General features: G+C 40.3%; 1 protein-coding gene across 1 annotated transcript; it reads right to left on the reverse strand.

Annotated features, from left to right (window-relative positions):
- Positions 1-1,862: 1,862 nt before the first annotated feature.
- LOC117256556 (sodium- and chloride-dependent neutral and basic amino acid transporter B(0+)) lies at positions 1,863-15,995 on the reverse strand. The gene is made up of 15 exons (XM_033626038.2): positions 15,907-15,995; positions 15,048-15,192; positions 14,839-14,970; positions 12,415-12,576; positions 12,120-12,234; positions 11,898-12,030; positions 5,482-5,622; positions 5,241-5,376; positions 5,051-5,143; positions 4,833-4,958; positions 4,624-4,742; positions 4,437-4,536; positions 4,238-4,347; positions 2,732-2,899; positions 1,863-2,583 (listed from the first exon to the last, which is right to left on the reverse strand). The coding sequence occupies exons 1-15, from the start codon at positions 15,970-15,972 to the stop codon at positions 2,428-2,430; spliced, it is 1,902 nt and encodes a 633-aa protein (XP_033481929.1). The 5' UTR covers positions 15,973-15,995; the 3' UTR covers positions 1,863-2,427.
- Positions 15,996-20,336: the final 4,341 nt, after the last annotated feature.

Genomic DNA, 20,336 nt, shown 5'->3' on the forward strand with positions numbered 1-20,336 from the left:
GAGCTTGTCTGGTTAAAAGGAGACATGTGCTCAGTTTGTTCAATGATGTCACACAGCTGCATCATCACTGAAAACATACAATAATAACAGAGAGAGAATATGACTGCAAACATGACAGATACATAACCCGTGACACACACACAGATGTTAAGCTCCTGCACAGGACATTAATCAACTAATTACAGCACTGACTACAGCTCTTATTATGGCCACAGTCAATTTCATGCAACATGCACACAGGCACATTTGTTACCTTACCAGCTACTGTAATATGTGATATGAGCCCTCAGGCTTAATCAAATACTGTTTCACTGTTCACACAATATGAGAAATTCTTTTGCAAATATGAACTGTCACATCAGTAGATACTGGATGTTTCTCTCTCTCACACACAGGCACGCACGCCTACACACACACACATGCCCCTGAAATTGATGGTTTATCTGGTTTAAAGACTACTCCTCCTGCAGAAGTGAATAATCTTGATGCTGCAGTGGCTGATGCTTTATATTAAAGTAGCAGACTAAATACCAGTCTGGTCTCAGTGATATAAACACAGTGTACAAACATTAGAAACTCTTCTCAGTGTAACCTAATACAACTCCACCTCAGCAGCACAACAAACTACATCTTCCAAAATGATCATACAACTGAATCAACACCTTTAAAAGGTTTTCAACATCAAACTGAACTTTACACCCTTCTCACTCTTATATTAGACTGAGTTAATGTTAGCTAAGTGTACCTGATAAATTAGCAAATGTGTGTAGTTTTGGGCTCCAGTAATATTTCTAACCTTTGATGCCCTCCAGTGGTACTGTCAAGAAAAGAGAGAAAAGCAACAACAACTGCTAACACAAGGACTTAACAATATATGCAGTGCTCATCTAAAAAATGAGATGAGCTTAAAGTCAGCTGTATGTAACATTCAGAGCATATCCATAATTCAGAGTCTGGGGCAGGGTAGTCTGCAAACAATCCACAACCAGGCTCTCAGGTGGTGCTCCAGGCTTTGAATCCAATTTTCATAGTGGCCAGACAATGTAAATATACCATAGCATGATGCAGTGTAGCCCAAAGAGACTGTTTTCAATGACTTACATGAGGAAAGAGACATCTGTGAATCAGTGGATACATTTTTTGAGCGTCACAATCCCAAAAAAACTTGTTTCACTATCAGGATTGGATCCATCTGGTCCAATAACATTTGGAAAGTCTAGAAGAGCCGCATGACTGAATCTTTTTATCCCCATTCAAGTTAGCGGAGAACTAAACTGCAGGTAGCCGCCTCCACTGATGGAAGCAGTGCCAATAATCCAGGTAATTTTATACGTGGCATCATGCGCCACTCAGTAGCTTTCATTGAAATGAACATGGTCCTGTTTCTAACACTGTGTCCAGTTTTCTTTATATATCCAGGTTGTCAACATGGAGGTGGCTGAGCCGGCAGCTAGCAGCTGAAAACGGTTAGATTGCTGAGAGAGCTAACACTGTTAACCTGGGGGACAACAGATGGGTGGGCGCCACGTTTCAATGACGACACCATCCCAGTGTAATAGTCGACCACACTCAGATATGGACTCACATGCACTAAAATGCATGTGCATGTGAGCATCTCTACCACAGCATCAGACAGAGAAGCTCAGATTGCATTCAACATACAGTACAGAAGGAGCATACTTTTGCTGCTATATTAATGCTCTGAATGTCTTGTCCTTTAAAAAAGTTCAGGGCAGAACCTCATATTGGTTCCGTTGTTATACAGGACCCTGTCACTGTATCTGATGTGAGGTCGGCTTTAACACATTAAGCAATATCTGATCTATGTAGATATGGCATTTAAAGTAGCTTGACATCAGAGATGGACGAAGAACTTATTTATTGTAGAATATCATACAAACGATGTGGTTAAGTGACAGGGAACTGAACTTGACATAGAAAGATAAGCATGATTACTGACACAGAAACAGTCAAGAAACAAGAGAGCATTTCTAATATTGTTCTCAGTAGCTTTCAGCTGCTTTTCATACATTGTTTCTGGTCATTGGTCTGTGTGGTAGAGTCCTAAATGGCTCTGCTCCATTTTACTGTATAACACAAGACCTCACACAAGCTTGGTGCATATTGCCTGTACCAGCAGGGAATGGTGGACAGCAGATGAAAGTGTGTCTGATGAAAAGAATCAAAGACACTCAGGTATTTTTTCCAGACCAAATCACAGCTAAAACAAAAGGGAATATCAGCCTTGACATTATAGCTTAGACATTTACACAGCCTGCAATAAGATGTCCACGTTACTCTTTTTCTGCTGAACTATTAGGCAAGTATTTTCACGTAATGCATCTTTATCTATTAGTACAATGTGTTCACAGATTACACTGCTTCACCAAAGTGAAGAAATCAATAGTTAAACACACAAAACACACATCAGAGCCATGAGCTTGAGATTACATTTACATTTCCTTCTACTTTGTTTTTATGGCTCATCCTGAGGCGGCAGCGTTCTTGTGAGTAGCGTTCTCCTCGATGAATGTCCAGGTAGGGATGCCATTCTTCAGCTGGAGCGCACAGTGACTTTAGGCGCTATGGAAAGAAAAAGATTTGCACTGTTTCTTTTTCATGTCTTTAAATTCATGGAAAATGTACGCAATGCAATACTTTAAAAATGTAGAGAAAAACTCAAGTGTTTTGAACCCTATTTTGTTTCAGCTATCATAACACACATACACACCTTCCAGGGACTTCCCACTGCTCTCATCAGCTTATTCAGAGCGATGACAGGGACCCAGAGGAGGACAAATGCCGTCATGCACCAGCCCAGAGCCAGACCCCACACTGGGTACTGAATTTTTCCATAGTTGGGTGGCTGAAGGTCCATCAGAGACCAGATCAAGATCACCTAGACAACAAAGCCAGTTGGTTTCATTGATCCAACATGATCAGAACTAATGTCATCAAATTTCAACAGTTTCATTTTTTTTCTCATTTTTTTCAATTTCTAGATTTGCTAAAAGGCAGTTACACAAAGACCTCACATACAAACATAAAATGTAAAGTTAATTCACTGAGTCAGTGTCAGATGTTGAAATACAAGTTAAAGCGACACTGACCTTTCTGGAAATTTTACGCTTTTCTTTGTTTAGGTTAAAATGCTATTAATAAGCTGATGGCACACTAAATTTTAAGTGATAAAAAAAACATAATTAGACCATTCTCATATGGTTCTAAGAAAATTCTGACCAATCATTGCATTCGGACCGAGCATCCTGTCTGTCTTCCCCGCGTGGAGGCCTCCGACTGACATAACAGCTCGCTTTGCCTCTAATGTAACATAGGCTATAATGTTATATATGACAACACAGCATCTAGTTGCTAACGGTTAGCCTACTGTAGCCTAACATTGCCTGAGCCTCTGTATTATCTTCCTTGTTTGTTGCCAATCACCAGTACTATCAAACGTTAGCATTTACGTTATATTATAAAACTCATCAGTCATCACTGACCTAAGTTTCAAAACTCCGGGGCTGCGTTTCTCTTGGTGTGTTACACTGGCTCTCTTCTTCCGTGTATCTAATGTTACCTTGCCAACGCCTACATCTATCCTAGACGTAATGAGGACGTAATGGAGGAGGGGGGAGTAGGCCTTTGGAGGGAGGTGGAGTTGCAGGATGAGGGGGATGAGAGGTAACCCAGCCCAATCAACAGAATAAATGTTGACATTGTAAGTTTCTGTATGTCACAGTCATAAGTTTCATACATCTGACATAGCTCAGATTACATACAGTAAATGAGCTGAGGTTCTCATCAAGAGCTGGAGGGAACAGTGGATGATATGACGCCCAAGCGAGACAACCACCAAGCAGCTGACAGTAGCAGACTGCTGTAAGAGACCATCAAAGTGTTATTTAATGGCAGTTTGGGAGACGGCAAGCCATGTTTGTAGTGACCAAACCATGTATTTGATATATGTGAAGAAACATAAAGTTTCAACATATTCGCTATGTATGAAATGTTGATTGTAACATATCCCTGGTTTGCAGAAAGGTATTATTCTGGCAACTGAGTTGGATAACCAGCCACCATTGCTCATTTCTTTAGGCTGCTTTTGCATAAAAACTCTTGATTAAACTGCTGTGATGGCACTCATTAACATATGCATGTACATTCAAACAGATGCTGCCGGACATGATTGATACAGCGTGAGTCTTTTGCATCAGGGGTGTGATGTTGCACTCACCGATATGATGCAAGGGCTGATGAAGAACCAACATGCTCTCCACCACAGCCAGAAAGTGAAACTCTTCTTCCCAATCATCATCTCAATGTCTTTAATAAAACGGTTTCCTCCTGAAATGCATGAAAAGAATACTCACACGTTCACAGCTGCAGGTTAATTGTCACCTTTATGTGCTCATATCTCCAGTTATCATATTTACCATATATGTAGCAGACGCCAATGATCTCCAGGAGAGCCAAACATAGCAGAACCCAGGTGGCAACAAAGTGGTCAATTAGAGTCACCCAGTATATTCCTGCCTACCTCAGACAAACACACAAGCTGAGTATGTCAACTAGGCCGGTGTCAGACAACAGAAACATGAAGTTACACTAATGCAGGCTTACCCTTGTGACACATGGCAGGCCCAACAGGTACAGGATGGAAGATATTGTTATCATCAATAGAGCTCGTCTGGATTTGAAGAGTTTAGGGAAGGCATCGAGCAGGCAGGTGATGATCACCTCTATTGACAAGAAAAGATTTCAGGATACATCAATCTATCGCATCATTGTCTTAATGTTACCCAAGTGTAAATGGCAGCTGATGACCTCACCTATTCCTGCAAATTGAGAGTCCAGTCCAACAGTCAAAAGCATGAGGAAGAACAAAATGGACCACAGAGGGGAAATAGGAAGCTTAGACAGAGCGTCTGGATATGCAATAAATGCCAGGCCAAATCCTGCAGAAAGACAAAGAAACAAAACATCAGAGGCCACCTGCTAGTCTTCCACATTTTTATTAATTGGTGCCCAAATGGTTTATTTGTCTGACCGTCCTTCACTACTTCTCCAACAGGCATTTTGTAGATGTGAGCCATGTGACCCAAGATTGAAAATATGGCAAAGCCTGCAAGCACACTGGTACCTTGGAAAAGAGGAAAATAGCAAAATAGATAAGATTACGATATATAAATAATTTTAACTGTCTTTAAATAATGCTGTTACAATGGCTGTTCTCCTACCAGCATTAGTAAGTGTTACAACAAATGAGTCCTTGAACACATTGTTGTGGAAGTTGTTGTATGAAGCAAGAGTCATGACTCCACCCCAGCCAATCGAGAGAGAGTAGAAGGTTTGGGTTGCTGCATCTTTCCAGACCTAAAAAATCCCCGCAATTGTGCTTTAAGTGATATTAAAGTTTTGCTTTTCAAACTCAGACGGTTGCAATGCGTCACAGTCAAACAGGAAATGTTGGGTTCCTACCTCTGCTTCTGTCAGTTTAGTTAAATTGGATTGGGAGCCGATGTAGAACTCTATCCCATCTCTGGCTCCCTCTAGTGTCACCCCTCTGATCAGCAGGATCAGAATCACCACATAAGGAAATGTAGCGGTGAAATACACAACCTGGGGAGACCAAAAAAAAAAAGTGAAAAAGTAAATCACTCATTTATATTTTCTTGCATTGCTACTTAGAAATTCAAACATTTATTGCAAAACCTATCAGGGTTTACCAAAGCCATGCTACCATTAGCTTGTACCTTTTAGTCTCTGCATCTAGCATTCACTCACAATTCTAATCTCAATGTAGTTTTTAATTAGAATCTGCATATTGTGTACATTGACTAATGTGATATTTTTGGTTATACACTCATTCACTTTTTTGCCAAGAGTTAAGATGAATAGACTGAAGCCACCCTTATGTCTGTATGCTAGGGTGACCATATTTTGATTTCCAAAAAAGAGGACACTCGGCCGGCCACGACATAGCCTACTTAAATGATACTCGCAGTTTACTCAAAGATGCCTTATAATTTTAATATATTTAAAATTTATATGTATGGATAGAAAATTCAGTTATATCACAAAATAATATCTCTCAAAGACAGAAATTCAGATAGGCCCCAATAGGGGACACATACACACACTAGAGTGTGGCGATCTGTGCCCGACGGTACCCGACGGGTCGGGCCGGGTTTGGTCAGAAATGTAGCTATAAATTGTATTCTGGCTCGGGTCGGATTCGGTCAGCTTTCAGTGAAAATATAGTGTAAAAATAAATAAAGTCCTATTGTCTGTCCTGTTTATTGCTTGGGCACTGTTATCTACGTGACAACACCTGAACATAACACACACAGACACACATTGGCTGTTTGTTTCTACCTCTCCCTTCTCTGGAAGTCTCGGACCTCCAGCCGCCCGCCTCCACCTTGATTAAACGCTGAAAATAAAATAAAAGAGGGAGACAGGTTTTTCCTATTTTATCTTATTTTGTTTTATTTCTCCATCTCCTCTCGCTAGAAACGTCGGACCTCCCGCCTCCCGCTCCCGTCTCAAACACGGAGGTCTCCCTCTCCGCAGCTGAGCACCCACGGCGCACGCCCGGCCTGTTAAATAGCCTGTAACCACTGTGTGACACAAACTCAGTGCTTTGGTCATTAAATAATGTTGGGCTTGGTTCGGGTTCGGACAGTGCCGCACTCTAACACACACAGACAAACACATGGAAAACCGGACATTATCATCAGTTTATAAAAACCCCCCGGACGCCCTGGACGGGACGTGAAAAGTGGACATGTCCGGGCAAAAGAGGATGTTTGGTCAGCCTACTGTATGTAAAATATGTAGCTGCAGCAAGTGGCAGGTTAGCTTAGCTAGCATAAAGACTGGCTCTATCCAGTGATAACCAAATCCAATCTAGCTATCAGCATCTCTAGTTCACTACTTAACATATTGTAGGCTATGGTTTTCCTGAGCGCCAACCGCAGCTCAAATTTCAGTCATGACAAAACTGAAGACATTCCCATCAGGCTCAGCACATGAAGCCAAAAAAGTTTGGCCTGCTGGGTGTAAAATTACCCAGATCTTTCAAATCATTGGGCACATGAAGCAAGTGCACTGGAGACTTTGCCAGCTGAACAGCTATTGAAATGTTATCTGATTGAATAGATCAAAATGTGATAGTAAAAGGAATGCTTTCGTGGGGACAGTGACAGTAATAAAAAGTATCTACTAATTTACAGAGGTGTCTTATACAATATAAGTCTATGAAAAACGTCTTTTTGGGCCCAATAGTATCACGTGACAGACCCGGCAGCTGTAGTTAGGCTACACATCAGGACACCAGTGCACATCCTTGGGGGCTGATTATGGCCTATATTTATATTTGTTGTTAGGTGACGTCCCCTAGTGGCCATAGTTACTATAACGGGAGCAAAGAAGGAAGTCAGGTGATGTAATGTAAAGAGCTGTTGAGGTGGTCAGGGTGGATGGATGGGTCAAACAAACACAGGACTTTGATCCAGGATACAAGTGTACATGTCCTGTGTGAAAACCAGACATCACCGTTGAGTTATTTTAACTTATATTGCATACTTAACCTCATGTCCTCACATAAGCTCATGTTGTCACATAACATCACGACATGGTGACAATGTGACATTACATTTGCATGAAGGTTCATGTAAGTTACATAACAAACATACTTATTTTAACTAGGGATGGGTACCGATACCCGGTACCATGGCGGTACCAACCTGATCTCACAGAAATACGTGAAATGACCACGACCTATTAACACCGCATTCCGTGGTGGCAGCACGTAATGGGTTGAAACTACGTACTGCCACCACGAAAACAATGCCAATGTAAAGTCAATTAAAAATTCCCTGATTCAATCACGTCACGTCAACCTCGTTTTCCTCAATGATATCTTTAACATTCCTGTATACACACAAAAACGCGGAAGTGTTCTTGATATTAAAACGGCAAATGCATTCCCCTGTTATAATTTCCCACCAATAATAATAATAATGATAATAACGTGATAGTTCGGCTGTTCTAGATATTTGTTATAGCCTATTCAAATATTCAATCACAAAAACGCCGTTTCTAGAGAACTTGCTAAAATATCTGAAATGAACCATCATGCCTACTTTTTCTTAACATATTTCATCTAGGTGCAGTGTCATTACTAGATATTAGATTTATTCAGTAGATCTAGCTTTTTACAACCCTATTTTACATGCCGCAAACGAACCTACTGTCCTAAAAATGCCGTTTCTAGTGTATTAGCTAAAATATTGAAAATTAGCGGACATCTTTACTTTTCCTTACCATAGTTCATCTAGGTGGAGTGTAATAACTAGTTCGGCTTTACTTGATATTAGATATATTCAGTAGATATATCTTTTTACAACCCTATTTAGAGCCCTACTTTGCAAATCAGAAGAACTACAACTATGTTGCTGATATGTATCAAACTGCATGGCGCGGTCCCAGGGAATTGTAGTTTTTTAAAAATCTAAGTGTTTTTCCCAGATTTGGAAGTTGTAAATACTGAATTGAGAGTACACTGTGGACTTTAAGGGGATGGTAAACACATTTGTGAAATCAGATTTTAAATATCTAATTTCTAAATGGGTGAAAATTAATTTTATCCATATTTTATCCATATCTGACAGCACCCACAGTTGTTGACTACACTCACATGATAGCTGAGGTCAAGAGCTCTCTATAACAGTTGGTCCCATGTCTGTACCCCCTTTAGTTGCTGAGTTATAAGCCCTCAAACATGCACTGAGGTCAAGGTTCAAAGGTCAATGGCTGAAAGCAGGAGCCATGTAGAATCTTCATACTGACATATGTTACTCTCCAGGTTGAGACCTTTCCAATGATGTATTTGGTTTAGCTCTACGACAAAGTTTAGATTTTTTCATTTTTTGGACACAAGCCATGCCAGGTGTAGTTTCAGAGAGCACTTTGAAGGCCCCGTGTATAAAATGAGTTTTGTTTGTTTCTTTGCTTGTTTTTATCTTTTTTACTGTAGATAGTTAGTAAAATGAGTCATCCTCAGACAATACAATACTACTAAAAAGTAAAACCAATAATAACAATAATGAAATAAGCAAAAATAATATTAAAATCATATTGAAATGTTAAAATCTATTTACAGAGTGGAATGGTAGCCTAATAGATAACTTAGATAATATTTATTATTGTTTAGACACTTTATTATTGCTTAGATACTATTTAGCCTATTATTGTATTTACTTTTAGCATGTTCTACTTTTGAGTAATTTCCGAGAAGTTATGATAAAAAAAATAAAAAATTACAGACTATAGGAGACAACCTCTTCAATGTCTCACCTCAATTAATTAACACGATTTGTCGGCTTTTTATAATGCCTTTTTTTTTTGCTGCTGTCTCCAGTTGAGAGTGGTGATTTGCTAAATACATTCTACAATAATAATTAGATTAACATTTGGTCTATAATATTGTTGGCTATATTACGCATTTTAATTAAAAAAAACGGAAGAATAAAAGAAATAAACACCGAAATAATTACTTTTTTTTTTATTGATACTCCTCTCTGACACACACACACACACACACACACACACACACACACACACATTGAACACGCGATTGAATGAATGAATGAATGAATGAATGAACATTGGAAGTGGTTCAGCCGCAGTCCCGCCGGCTGGCTCACATTGAGATTACATTTGTTTTTTATTACTAACAAAATGTTTTATATTGACCATATGAATGGTTTCGTTTTCAAATAAATATTTGGAAACGAAAATATGCTTTGGTGTACTTTTACAGAGTTTTGCAATATGTATATAGCCTATCTGTATCAAAATGTATAATTTTCAGCAGCGGTTTGTGTGACAGCTGCCACGGTCGGACGTATAACCAGCGGGGCAGCCGCTGGTTCTGTGGCGCTGGCTTGGGGTCCACTCTCCCCTGGTGGAGTGGAGGGTGGCCGGGTTGCCAGGGGCAGAAGGCTCCATGTGATGGTGTTTCCTCTCTGGTTCTTCCGTGCTCAGCCTTATTTTTATCTTCTTATTTATTTATTTATTACTGGCGTTTGGATTCAGTTACGGCAGACGGATGGCAATCTGAAATGGAATGAAGCCCACAGACGGCGCACAGCAGCTACAAAACAGTAGTGGAACGCGCCCCATCCGCCCACAGCACAATGCTCTTAAAGCCCCACGCTATCAAAAGCTGGCAAAATACATTTATTTTATTTTATGGCCTTGACATTAACCTGTCATATTGTTGAGTTATCAAGGACACTTCCGCGTTTTTGTGTGTATACAGGAATGTTAAAGATATCATTGAGGAAAACGAGGTTGACGTGACGTGATTGAATCAGGGAATCCGTGTGTCCACCACGGGAGAGGACCCTAATTGACTTTACATTGGCATTGTTTTCGTGGTGGCAGCACGTAATTTCAACCGATTACGTGCTGCCACCACGGAATGCGGTGTTAATAGGTCGTGGTCATTTCACGTATTTCTGTGAGATCAGGTTGACGGCACCGGTGCCGATAGTAGTACGGTAGTAACCAGACTGGAAAGCAACTCAGATTTCGGTGCTTCATTTCGGTGCCACTGAATTTTTCATTACTGCCCCCTTACCTCTATTGCCGTGCCGGTGTTATGCAGAGTTTTGGATCCCTGCCGAGAAGTGCATCCAGCTCATTGGGCAGCCGTGGATGTGCGCTACACGTGACGTCACGTCAGTATATTTCACCTGCACCTGCACACAATAACCCTTGATTGGATTGAAGTGAACCTAAAATGCCGAAGGCGAAACGGTCGAAAGTTTGGCTGCACTTCACCTCAAAAGATGCAGACTCGGCTGCCTGCAACAAGTGCTCGAAGGTGATATTGTGCAAGGGAGGTAACACCTCGAATTTGATTAAGCATCTGACGACGCATGGCATTTTTTTAAAAGCCGAGCAATGCACCGTCTTTGATAGCCTGCGAGACCCCACACCAAGCACATCTTCTGCCGCTATTGGAGTTAGCAGCATCCCCGGAGAAGAGAGTCTCACTCCCAGCCCTGCCAGTGTCGTTGATGCTACAGATGATGACAGCAGCCATTCTTCTTCGGGTGAGTAACTTAATGTTTTTAATGTGTAATTTACGTCGAGTAAGTAACTTAATGTTGTTAATTTAATGCGCTAAATTTATGCATGTAGGGTGAACTAGCAAACACAAAATGCCTTAATAAAAAGGCACCGTTTTTGGACAAAGTTTGTATGTTTTCCATTCTTTAAGCACCGGTTCGGGCACCGTTTAAGCACCGGCACAGTTTCAAAAGTACCGGTTTGGCACCGGTATCGGATAAAACCTAAACGATACCCAACCCTAATTTTAACCAAAACCATGACTTTTTTTGCTAAACCTAACCAAGTAGTTTTGTTGACTAAAACTAGGAAACACTCCTGTGGGTCATGTCAGAAAGGAACTAACAACCTATGTGGGCGTATGGGTTGACATATATGTAACATTGTGAACATATTAATGTATAATGATAATGTTTTCATTTAGCTCAAAGCACCACTTTGCCTGAATAGGCTAAAGCCTCATAGAGCTGCTATCCTGCTGTAGACTTTTAGTCTTGTTACTGTACAACTGCGACAGTGGTATCCATCTTGATTTCTAACTCTAAACAAGAAGGCTAATTAGCCTTTACCAAAATGTGGAGTTGTTCAACTGTCTTTCTTTGGCTGAGTGAGAGGTTTGCTTGCTTTGTATTGCAGGAAACCCTTCAGATAACATTTGGCTGATTGATTTTTGCAGTGGGCTTGATACATGCATTGGCCCTGACATTGGACTGTGGTGCTATGTGTGTGCTATGAGGTGGATGTTGTCTTACTTTGCCTGATGACTTGATGCCTTTGATAAGCGCTGCAGCAACAAGAATGGAGCTCAGCAGCAGACAGAGGGCCAAGTGCCAAACTACTGGTCCTGTTTCATCCAGACCACTGGATCTCTGCAGAGCCACATGACTGAGAAGGAAAGACATATGTCTGTACAGCCACAGCAGTACGACAAGTGTGTGTATTGGTGCTTGTTTGCATGAGTGTGTGATTCTTACTCCCAGTACTGCTCACTCGGGCTCTGCACTGGCACTGTGATCATGTTGGATGAAGGACAAGTGCTGTTTTCCTGAGTCCAGTTGGTCACTAAAACACCACTTACATTGCAGTACACTGTAAAGAAAAGGTAATGATCAGAGCAGTGGTAATTTACAAGCAGTAATACCCCAGAAAAATCATTTATTTATTTAGCTTTGACCTGAAGCATATACAAGTACTTAACACTGATAAAAATTGCACTGAATTGCACTTTGATCCATGACTCCTTAAAATAATTTTAGGGGGAAAAAGCACCTATAGGTGTGTTGCTGCAGTTACTGTCAACCTGACTGAGGCAGTTGGACCACGGCAGAGGAGACTGGAAGGAGGCGAACATGTAGTACAGGCTGTAGCCCATGATGACATTATAGTAAATTGATACTATTAGAGTCACCATAACCATGGCAACGCCAACACCTGAAGAAGAAGCGAGAGAGGTTATAAGACATTGCTGCTTTTATAAGATGGTTTTTAAAACATCCCTCTTCAAAATCTCTTTGGGTGCATTCTCATTTTTTCAATTCATGCGTCAGTACTTTAAGCTGTCTTAAAAAACTATGATTCCCTTTGTAGTGAAGAAAGTCTGTTTTAATTAAGTTAGAGTCTACTGTGTTAAACAGTCCCCAGACAATGGAAGCTTACTGATATTAGATCTCTGTTATACTTTTACTTAATTCCCCAGAGCAGATTAACTTCATAACATAAAAGCTGCTAACGAGTTGTCCAAATGGAAAATGTCAAAAAGTGTTATCGTGATCAACTGGTGTTTTTGGCATTTTTCATACAGCAGTAACACAAAGTGCATCACAGAGGTTAAAAACAACAAAGAACCAAAACAGTAAAGAAAAAAGAAAAAAGTGTTAACTGTTAAGTAGCAATCATATTTAAACTAGTCTCGCTCACCAGACCTTTCTCAAGAAAAGAAAGGTCTGGCTGGGCCGACTCTCACTTTGAGATTGGAGAAAAAAACGCCCTGGCTGCTTGTGCTTATTTCAACCAATCACAATTGTTCTGGGCGGTGCCACAGCAACGGTGCGCTTGCAAAAATATTGCCGGGGGGAAACAGGTTTTGGTGTAACACGCCCACAAAAATATCACCTACAGGATGCAAACCATGGCAGAAAAATGGCTACATCCCCGCAAGATCAAACACCGCAAAAGTTAGTAAAGGACGTGTTGAAAACGGTTGAAAACTGCTACACAACCGAAGGTGGTAGGGCGGGACTTCTGGTTCGTTCTGCCCAATGAGAGGCTGATCTCTGCAGCGAACTTCCGCCCACTCAGACTATATTTAAACTAATCAAACCATACTGTGCTCTGTTTGCAGATCAGTACAATTTAAACTGACTGTCCACAAAACTAGATTACGCTTGTAGTCATGTTGCAGTAATGTATACTTTATGTAGGAAAGTCATTTTCTTTTAGTTTCTGCTCAGTTCTGAAGATGAATCCACAGTATCAAATCTGGAAACTGGGAACAACAGACTCTGCAACAGCTTAAGTTCAATAATACTGATCTTTCTTACAGTGTCATGACGGCTTTTTGTTGCTTTTGTTAACGAGTTGTTTATCATATCTTCGTAATGTTTACTGTCATCAGTATTACATAGTGTCACTTAATATCGCCTCAAATGTTATTTTCATTTTTTATTATTTTCATATTCAAACATAGACTACTCCCCAAATTACATTCACATAACTTAACCTAAATTAAAAGATTTTACAAGAGTGTCTTAAAGCAATAGTCAATTTGCCAATACTAAATTTTGCTATTGGTCGATTCAGACTTGACAACATAAACATTTTAGATGGGTCCTTGTATTTCTTGTTAAACCGCTTGTTAATGTAGTGGCTGACAGGTAGTAAATAGGGACCAATGCTGTTGCCCTAGAACCCAAACAGCATTGAAGCAGTCCAGAAGGCTGTAATCTAATTTGTACTGATGGTTTGAAGGACTGAAGGATATGCATAGGATAAGGGTTAAAGTCATAAAATCAAACAGGCTGAAAAGTAATGCACCCAAATATGGACATATCTTACGTAATCATGAGCCAGTAATTCATGCATGACCCATGTATTTTGGAAGGCTGTGATCATGTGACAAATGCACTGACGGGAGTGAACACGGAAGGGATCCTGAGCAGTCTGTAAGGAGGCAGGTAGTTGTGGTGGATGGGTCACAAAACACAGGCCTCTCCCCGGGGACTTTAGATTGGTGTTTGGCACTGTGTAAACTTTGAGTGAACTTCCTCCTCACCATGTTTCCTATCCCAAACCCAGCCACAGTAACCTTACTTGCCCAAACCCAAATACGCCCAACCATGTTTCTTTTCCTAAATCTAACCACAGTAACTGTAACTGCCTGACCACATTATCTTTACATTCATTCTATAACTTTAACCTTTTTAAAGACATAACAGCATTTGTGGGGCGCTAATTATCAAACAAACAAACTGATGTGTGTGCATTTTTGTAGAATAGCATACAAACTGTTCTATGAGGATATGTTGAACCAATCAACCTACATCTCCTCTGAAGTCAGGCATCATAAAAAAGTGGATTTTTGGTTCCACAGTTGAACATTAATAACCAACAGACTCATTAAATTCCTCATGTTTGACATTGTCACCTTTAGATGTACCTGACTGATCTTTCACAGAACTTGGATGGTAGTCTTACCCTGCAGGATTGGCACTGCTCTCCATATGTTAATTGGACCTTGGCTGCAAAACTGCCCAAAGGCACTTTCCAGGAAGAAAAGAGGAATTCCAGCCACCACCAACATCAAAAAATAGGGAATCAGGAAGGCACCTGCTCAAAGTGACAGATTAAATACGATATCTACATCACATATTATTTTTCTAAAGCATTAGACACTGAATATTTACCCCCTCCATGCTTATAGGTCAAATATGGGAATCTCCAGATATTTCCCAGTCCAACAGCGTAGCCGATCGTAGAGAGGATGTACTCCCTCTTGCTGGCCCAGTTCCCACGCTCAGCATTCTCATCCCCATGATCCACATGTGGATCCTGCACAGTGAGAAGTTTGTTTCAAGTGTTTTTTTAAGTGGTAAAATCGATCAGATATTGCATGGTGTCCCTGGAACATCTTAAGAAAAACAACCTCAGTGAGAACAGTAAAGTTTAGAATGATGCAAAGCAAATTTACACAATGCTAAATAATAACATTTGACGAAAATATGCAGATAAAATAGGACTGTGTTTACACGCTCAAACCATATAGTCACAACTGCACCTGATTTCACTGTTGATCATCTTGAATAACATTCCTCATTGCTACAACAAATACAACATATAGTGTTTTTTAAAAAAAATAAGCTAAAATTAGTCTGTTTTCACTGTGAATTTTTAAAATTCTTTTTACTCTTGCTTTGCGTTAAGATTGGGTTCTGGAAGTTTCAGCATATAAACCATCGGTTCAGTCAATACATGATCATCTTCATCACAGTTTCACTTTTGTGGCCACTTAAATGAAGCCTTTTTGTATATAAATGAAATCTTGTTTTGCTCTCTGTAGCAGCACTGTAGCAACAGAAAAATATATATATATTTTCCACCAAATCAAGCAAACAGTACATTTTGTTTTATGTTTCTCTGTAGATTTGTATTGTTTTTCTTTATCAGAAATAGAGGCAAGCACCCAATGCCTCGCTCTTATTCGGTGTAACCATTGTGTGGTGAACTATGCAGTGAAAGTCCGGTTAAACAGGTTTTCAGTCCTACCTGGTCAACAACAGCAGGATTTCTGAAAATTAAATCCTTGAAACTGTTCCAGCTGTATTCCCTCATGTCCTTTCACCTGCTGGTTGATGGTCTGCATGAAAAATTCAGATCACTCAGGTAGGTCTGTTTAAAAGTCCCTCCACCCACCTCTGACGGACAAGGGAGTGATGTTTCCAGACCAATCACCTGCCCTTACCCTGCCCCCCACAACATAGCGGAGCTGGTCATGCTTGTGCAATTCATATTTTTAAACTGGAATTATGATTTAATGCATATTAGTGTAGATAATTTCCATCTTGATGACATACGTGACTTACCTCCACCCATACAACATGATATAGAGATAGTTAGTGTTGCTTTCTGTATTAGGTCAGTATTTCTCACCCTCATATTTCATATGATGCTTGTCTTGGCTCCACTCTATCATTCTGCCAAAATAGACCTACACTCAGATTGTGTTTGGAGTGATAACATTATATCTTCTGTATAGATAAATAGACAAAACAGTGGAGCCATGGTTGCTCCGTGTGTGTGTGTGTGTGTGTGTGACTCAGGTGAGTAACTCTTTAGACTCTCCAGTAACCATGTCCTAACAACTACTCCCTAAAGCTACCGCTGTGACCAATGATAGATAGTTCTGATTTTGGTCGGTGACATCAACACATAATCACCGTGCTGTTAGGATATGTACATCTGTGTGACACCTAATCACAACCTGATGGTGTGACTGCTGTATGTCAAATGACATGACTGGTGACACACAGAGATAAATGAAGAGGTCCTGCTCTACCCATTAATCACAGACTTTTACAATACCCATCACACTTATGTCATAGATAAACAGAGACCTACAAGCATGCACACACACATACATGCACCCCCCCCCCCCCCCCCCCCACACACACACACACACACACACATACAAACTGTTTCATGTGTTGACATAATTACTTACAGAGCACAGTTGTGTTATGTGAGTGTATTCTGTCCCCTGTTTCTTAACAAGGTGCTTGAAATGGTCTGTCCTCATATGCTAATTATGATTAATTCATCGCTGAAATTGCAGTAACTGATTTTTTTGCCCAGGCAGAACTGTTGCCAATTTACACATCCATCATTTACAGCGCAACATTAGCATTTATGTGTTTTGTTTGTTGCCAACTAGCAAATGCAGGTCTAATATCCACTCTCCTTTTACCTCTGTTTTGGTCTCCACCAATCTTATTATTTCATGACGAAAACTCTGTCTGTCTGTTTGTGTGTCTGTTCCACGTTTTTCTCCTCACTGACTTGGTCAATCCATGTGAAATTTGGCACAGTGGTAGAGGGTCATGGGAGGATGCGAATGAGTTACAATTACATTAATTGGCCAAAGGGGGGCGCTATAGCAACCGATTGAAATCACAAACTTTGAATGAGCATATCTCATGCCCCGTCTCTATGTCGTAGAGACAAGAAACTTAGCACAGAGATGCCTCTCCTCACGAGGAACAAATTTGCCTCAAGAACCCGTAACCTCCGGTTATATAGATTTTCCACCATTTTGAATTTTTTGAAAAACACTTAAAATCGATCTCTTCCTAGGAAATTTGACCGATCTGCATGAAACTCGGTGAACAAAATCTAGGGACCAATATCTAAAGTTCCCTCTTGGCAAAAGTTGGAAAACTTACTAAAACTGAGCTTCTATAAGGCAATGAATATTGCGGAGGGTGTGGCTCATCACATAAAGGTGTATAACATCTCAAGGGTTTCACCGATCACCACGCAACTTTGTAGGCATATGACCACACATAATCTGAGGGGACCCCTCCATTATTGACCCGATCAGACAAAATGGGGGCGCTAGAGAGCTAATTTCTCATCTACACCTAACCGCCATATCGATTTTTACTAAACTTGGTAGATATGTAGAACAGGACGCCTCAAGGTGACTGGAGAAATTTAACTCTAATTGGCAACTGGGTGGCGCTATAACAACAGAAAAATGCTTAAAAATGGCTAAAATGTGACCGATCGCTGTGGCTCCCCCTGTGGCCGAATGTTTGGGGTTTTTTTTCTAATTTTTGGTATGACTAAATCATGGTATGGTATGCTGTACATAATCACGGAAACTGTCAGTCATTCATTCTGTCTGTTCCACGTTTTTCTACTCACTGATGTGGTCAATCTATGTGAAACTGCACATAGCATTGAGGATTGGCATAGGTAGAAGGTGACAAAGCTACCAATGGGTATGGACTAGTATCTTGTGTTTTACCTAACTGGCTCACTATATTCACAAGCCAGTTGCTAAGTTTTCATGTCTGTTATTTATGCTGAGCAGGTAGTGTACGGTGCGTTTTCAGTGACTGAAAATAACTCTGAGAGCTGTGAGACTGAACCAAAGCAGTGTTGTGAGCCATGAACCAAAACAATACGCTGAAAGTCACAGAAATGCTGCACAGAGATAGGAGCTGCAAAGCCAGATAATAATTAACAGCCGCAACAGCAGGCTTGGTATCGTTTTCACCTGTGTGTGTGTGTGTGTGTGTGTGTGTGTGTCATCATGGCAAAATTGTGGTGCTAGAGACATATGGTAGTGGAAACTACGACAGAATTGGTGATGATTGCCTTGCCAGGTGTTTATATGTCTGTCTGTCTGTGGTCAGCAGCAATGTGTTCAAGATGCAGTCTCAAAACTCTACAGGTGTTTAGTTGAGATCAAAATGAAGTGATGTGATCTAAGCAATGGAGCTGGAAGTATGGAGGTAGCAAGAAGAAGAGGGGTCATTGGCCCTCCACTTCACGCACCTGCTGTCCCATATTTATTTTAAATTGTTAAGCACTCTGTCGCAGCTGGTGTGAGCCCATCACAAAATGGTCTCTAGTTATTTTTTAGGGTTGCCAATACAAGAACTTTTTCTATGTTTTACCTTTATGTATGTTAAGATATTACAATAACACAATTCATTAGTCATCCTCACTGTACCTGTGTACATATTTACAATACAAGTGCCACCACCAGGCCAAAGTTTGAAAGTTCTTTGGGTCAAGAGAAGGTCAACAAATGTGGTTAACTGCTGTATTTCTTTTGTTAATTTGGATCTTATTTAGTCTCAAAAACATTTTTATTTTTCCTACAGCTGATGAAGTCTTTACAATATTTGACAAAAACATACTGATATGTGATACTCGAGCTTGGCTGTGACATGTAGATGACTTTGGCAGCGAAGTCACGTGTTCATATATCTGATCATGATTAAAATAACTCTGTAGATACACAAGCCATAATTTTTTTGATCAGTGAGTTCATAATTCAACAGGAGCCTAATGAATGTAGCAAAAAAACATTATCACAGCTTTATCAAACGCATGTTTGGCATCATCAATTTACTGTAAGTGATGTGTTCTGCTCTAGCTAGGAGAAGTGTCTCAGGGATATATTTTATATTTACGGGATGTTCCAGAGCTTCGAAAGAGAAATCCTCTTGATTTTCAGGCAGTTTACTGGTCCAGTAAAACTTTGATCACGAACAGTCTGATGATACAAACACATATCCCCAAACTTCATCACAACAGAATAAATTCTTCACATAATTAGTTTAAACAAGCACATTAAAGTATTCAACACTCAAATATTTTATGCTGTGATTATGGCTTAATGACAGAGCACCCTTTATTTAGAATAAGTGACTTTCATGTGATCCATTGTATTTAAAAAAAAAAAGAGAGATAAAACTGGCTCATAGGTTTTTAGCAGAGGGAATAGTGTCACTGACGTCTGGACACTTACACAGACAGGGTGTGGGCTCATGGCGCCTGTGTGTAATGTGCTTTACTTGATGCTCTTTTGATTTCTGAGCCATTTTGGTCAGTGACGTTTCGGCCACAGTCTGACCACTGTAAACCCATAATATACATTAGCTGTAATGACAGTATCTGCCGGTGTGGCCACAGATTACAAAACATGGTGACAGAGAGAAAAATGAATAAATATAGACATCCCGTGTCCTGTGACTGTCCCACCACTGGCCAGCTGACACACAGAGGGTTCAGCTCTGCTGCTACAGGACAGCTCTGTCTCTATCTCTGAGCAGGTCAGCCGTTTGACTCACTTATTGTCATGCACTCACCTCACGATCAAGAGAAAATGAGTCTTCTTGCAGATAGCATGACATGATTGTGGGGGACAAACAGCCTGAAAATGGAAGATGATGAAGAGCAAGATTATTTCATAAAGGTGGTATCTGTTTGGTGTCTTTTTTCCTTTTTCTTTTTTTTTGGTGGTATTGAAATATGTTTAAATCTCTCTCCACAGAGATTCTTACCCTTTAGAAAATAAATCAGCCCTCACAGAGTCATGGTTTGCAAATCATGCAAAATGTCACAATGCTCTTGTGGCATTTTTGAAAAGCTTTTCATTTTCTCCAGCAGTTCATGGCCTTTAT

This window comes from Epinephelus lanceolatus, chromosome 1 (genome assembly GCF_041903045.1).
Source record: "Epinephelus lanceolatus isolate andai-2023 chromosome 1, ASM4190304v1, whole genome shotgun sequence".
Classification (NCBI taxonomy): Eukaryota; Metazoa; Chordata; class Actinopteri; order Perciformes; family Serranidae; genus Epinephelus; species Epinephelus lanceolatus.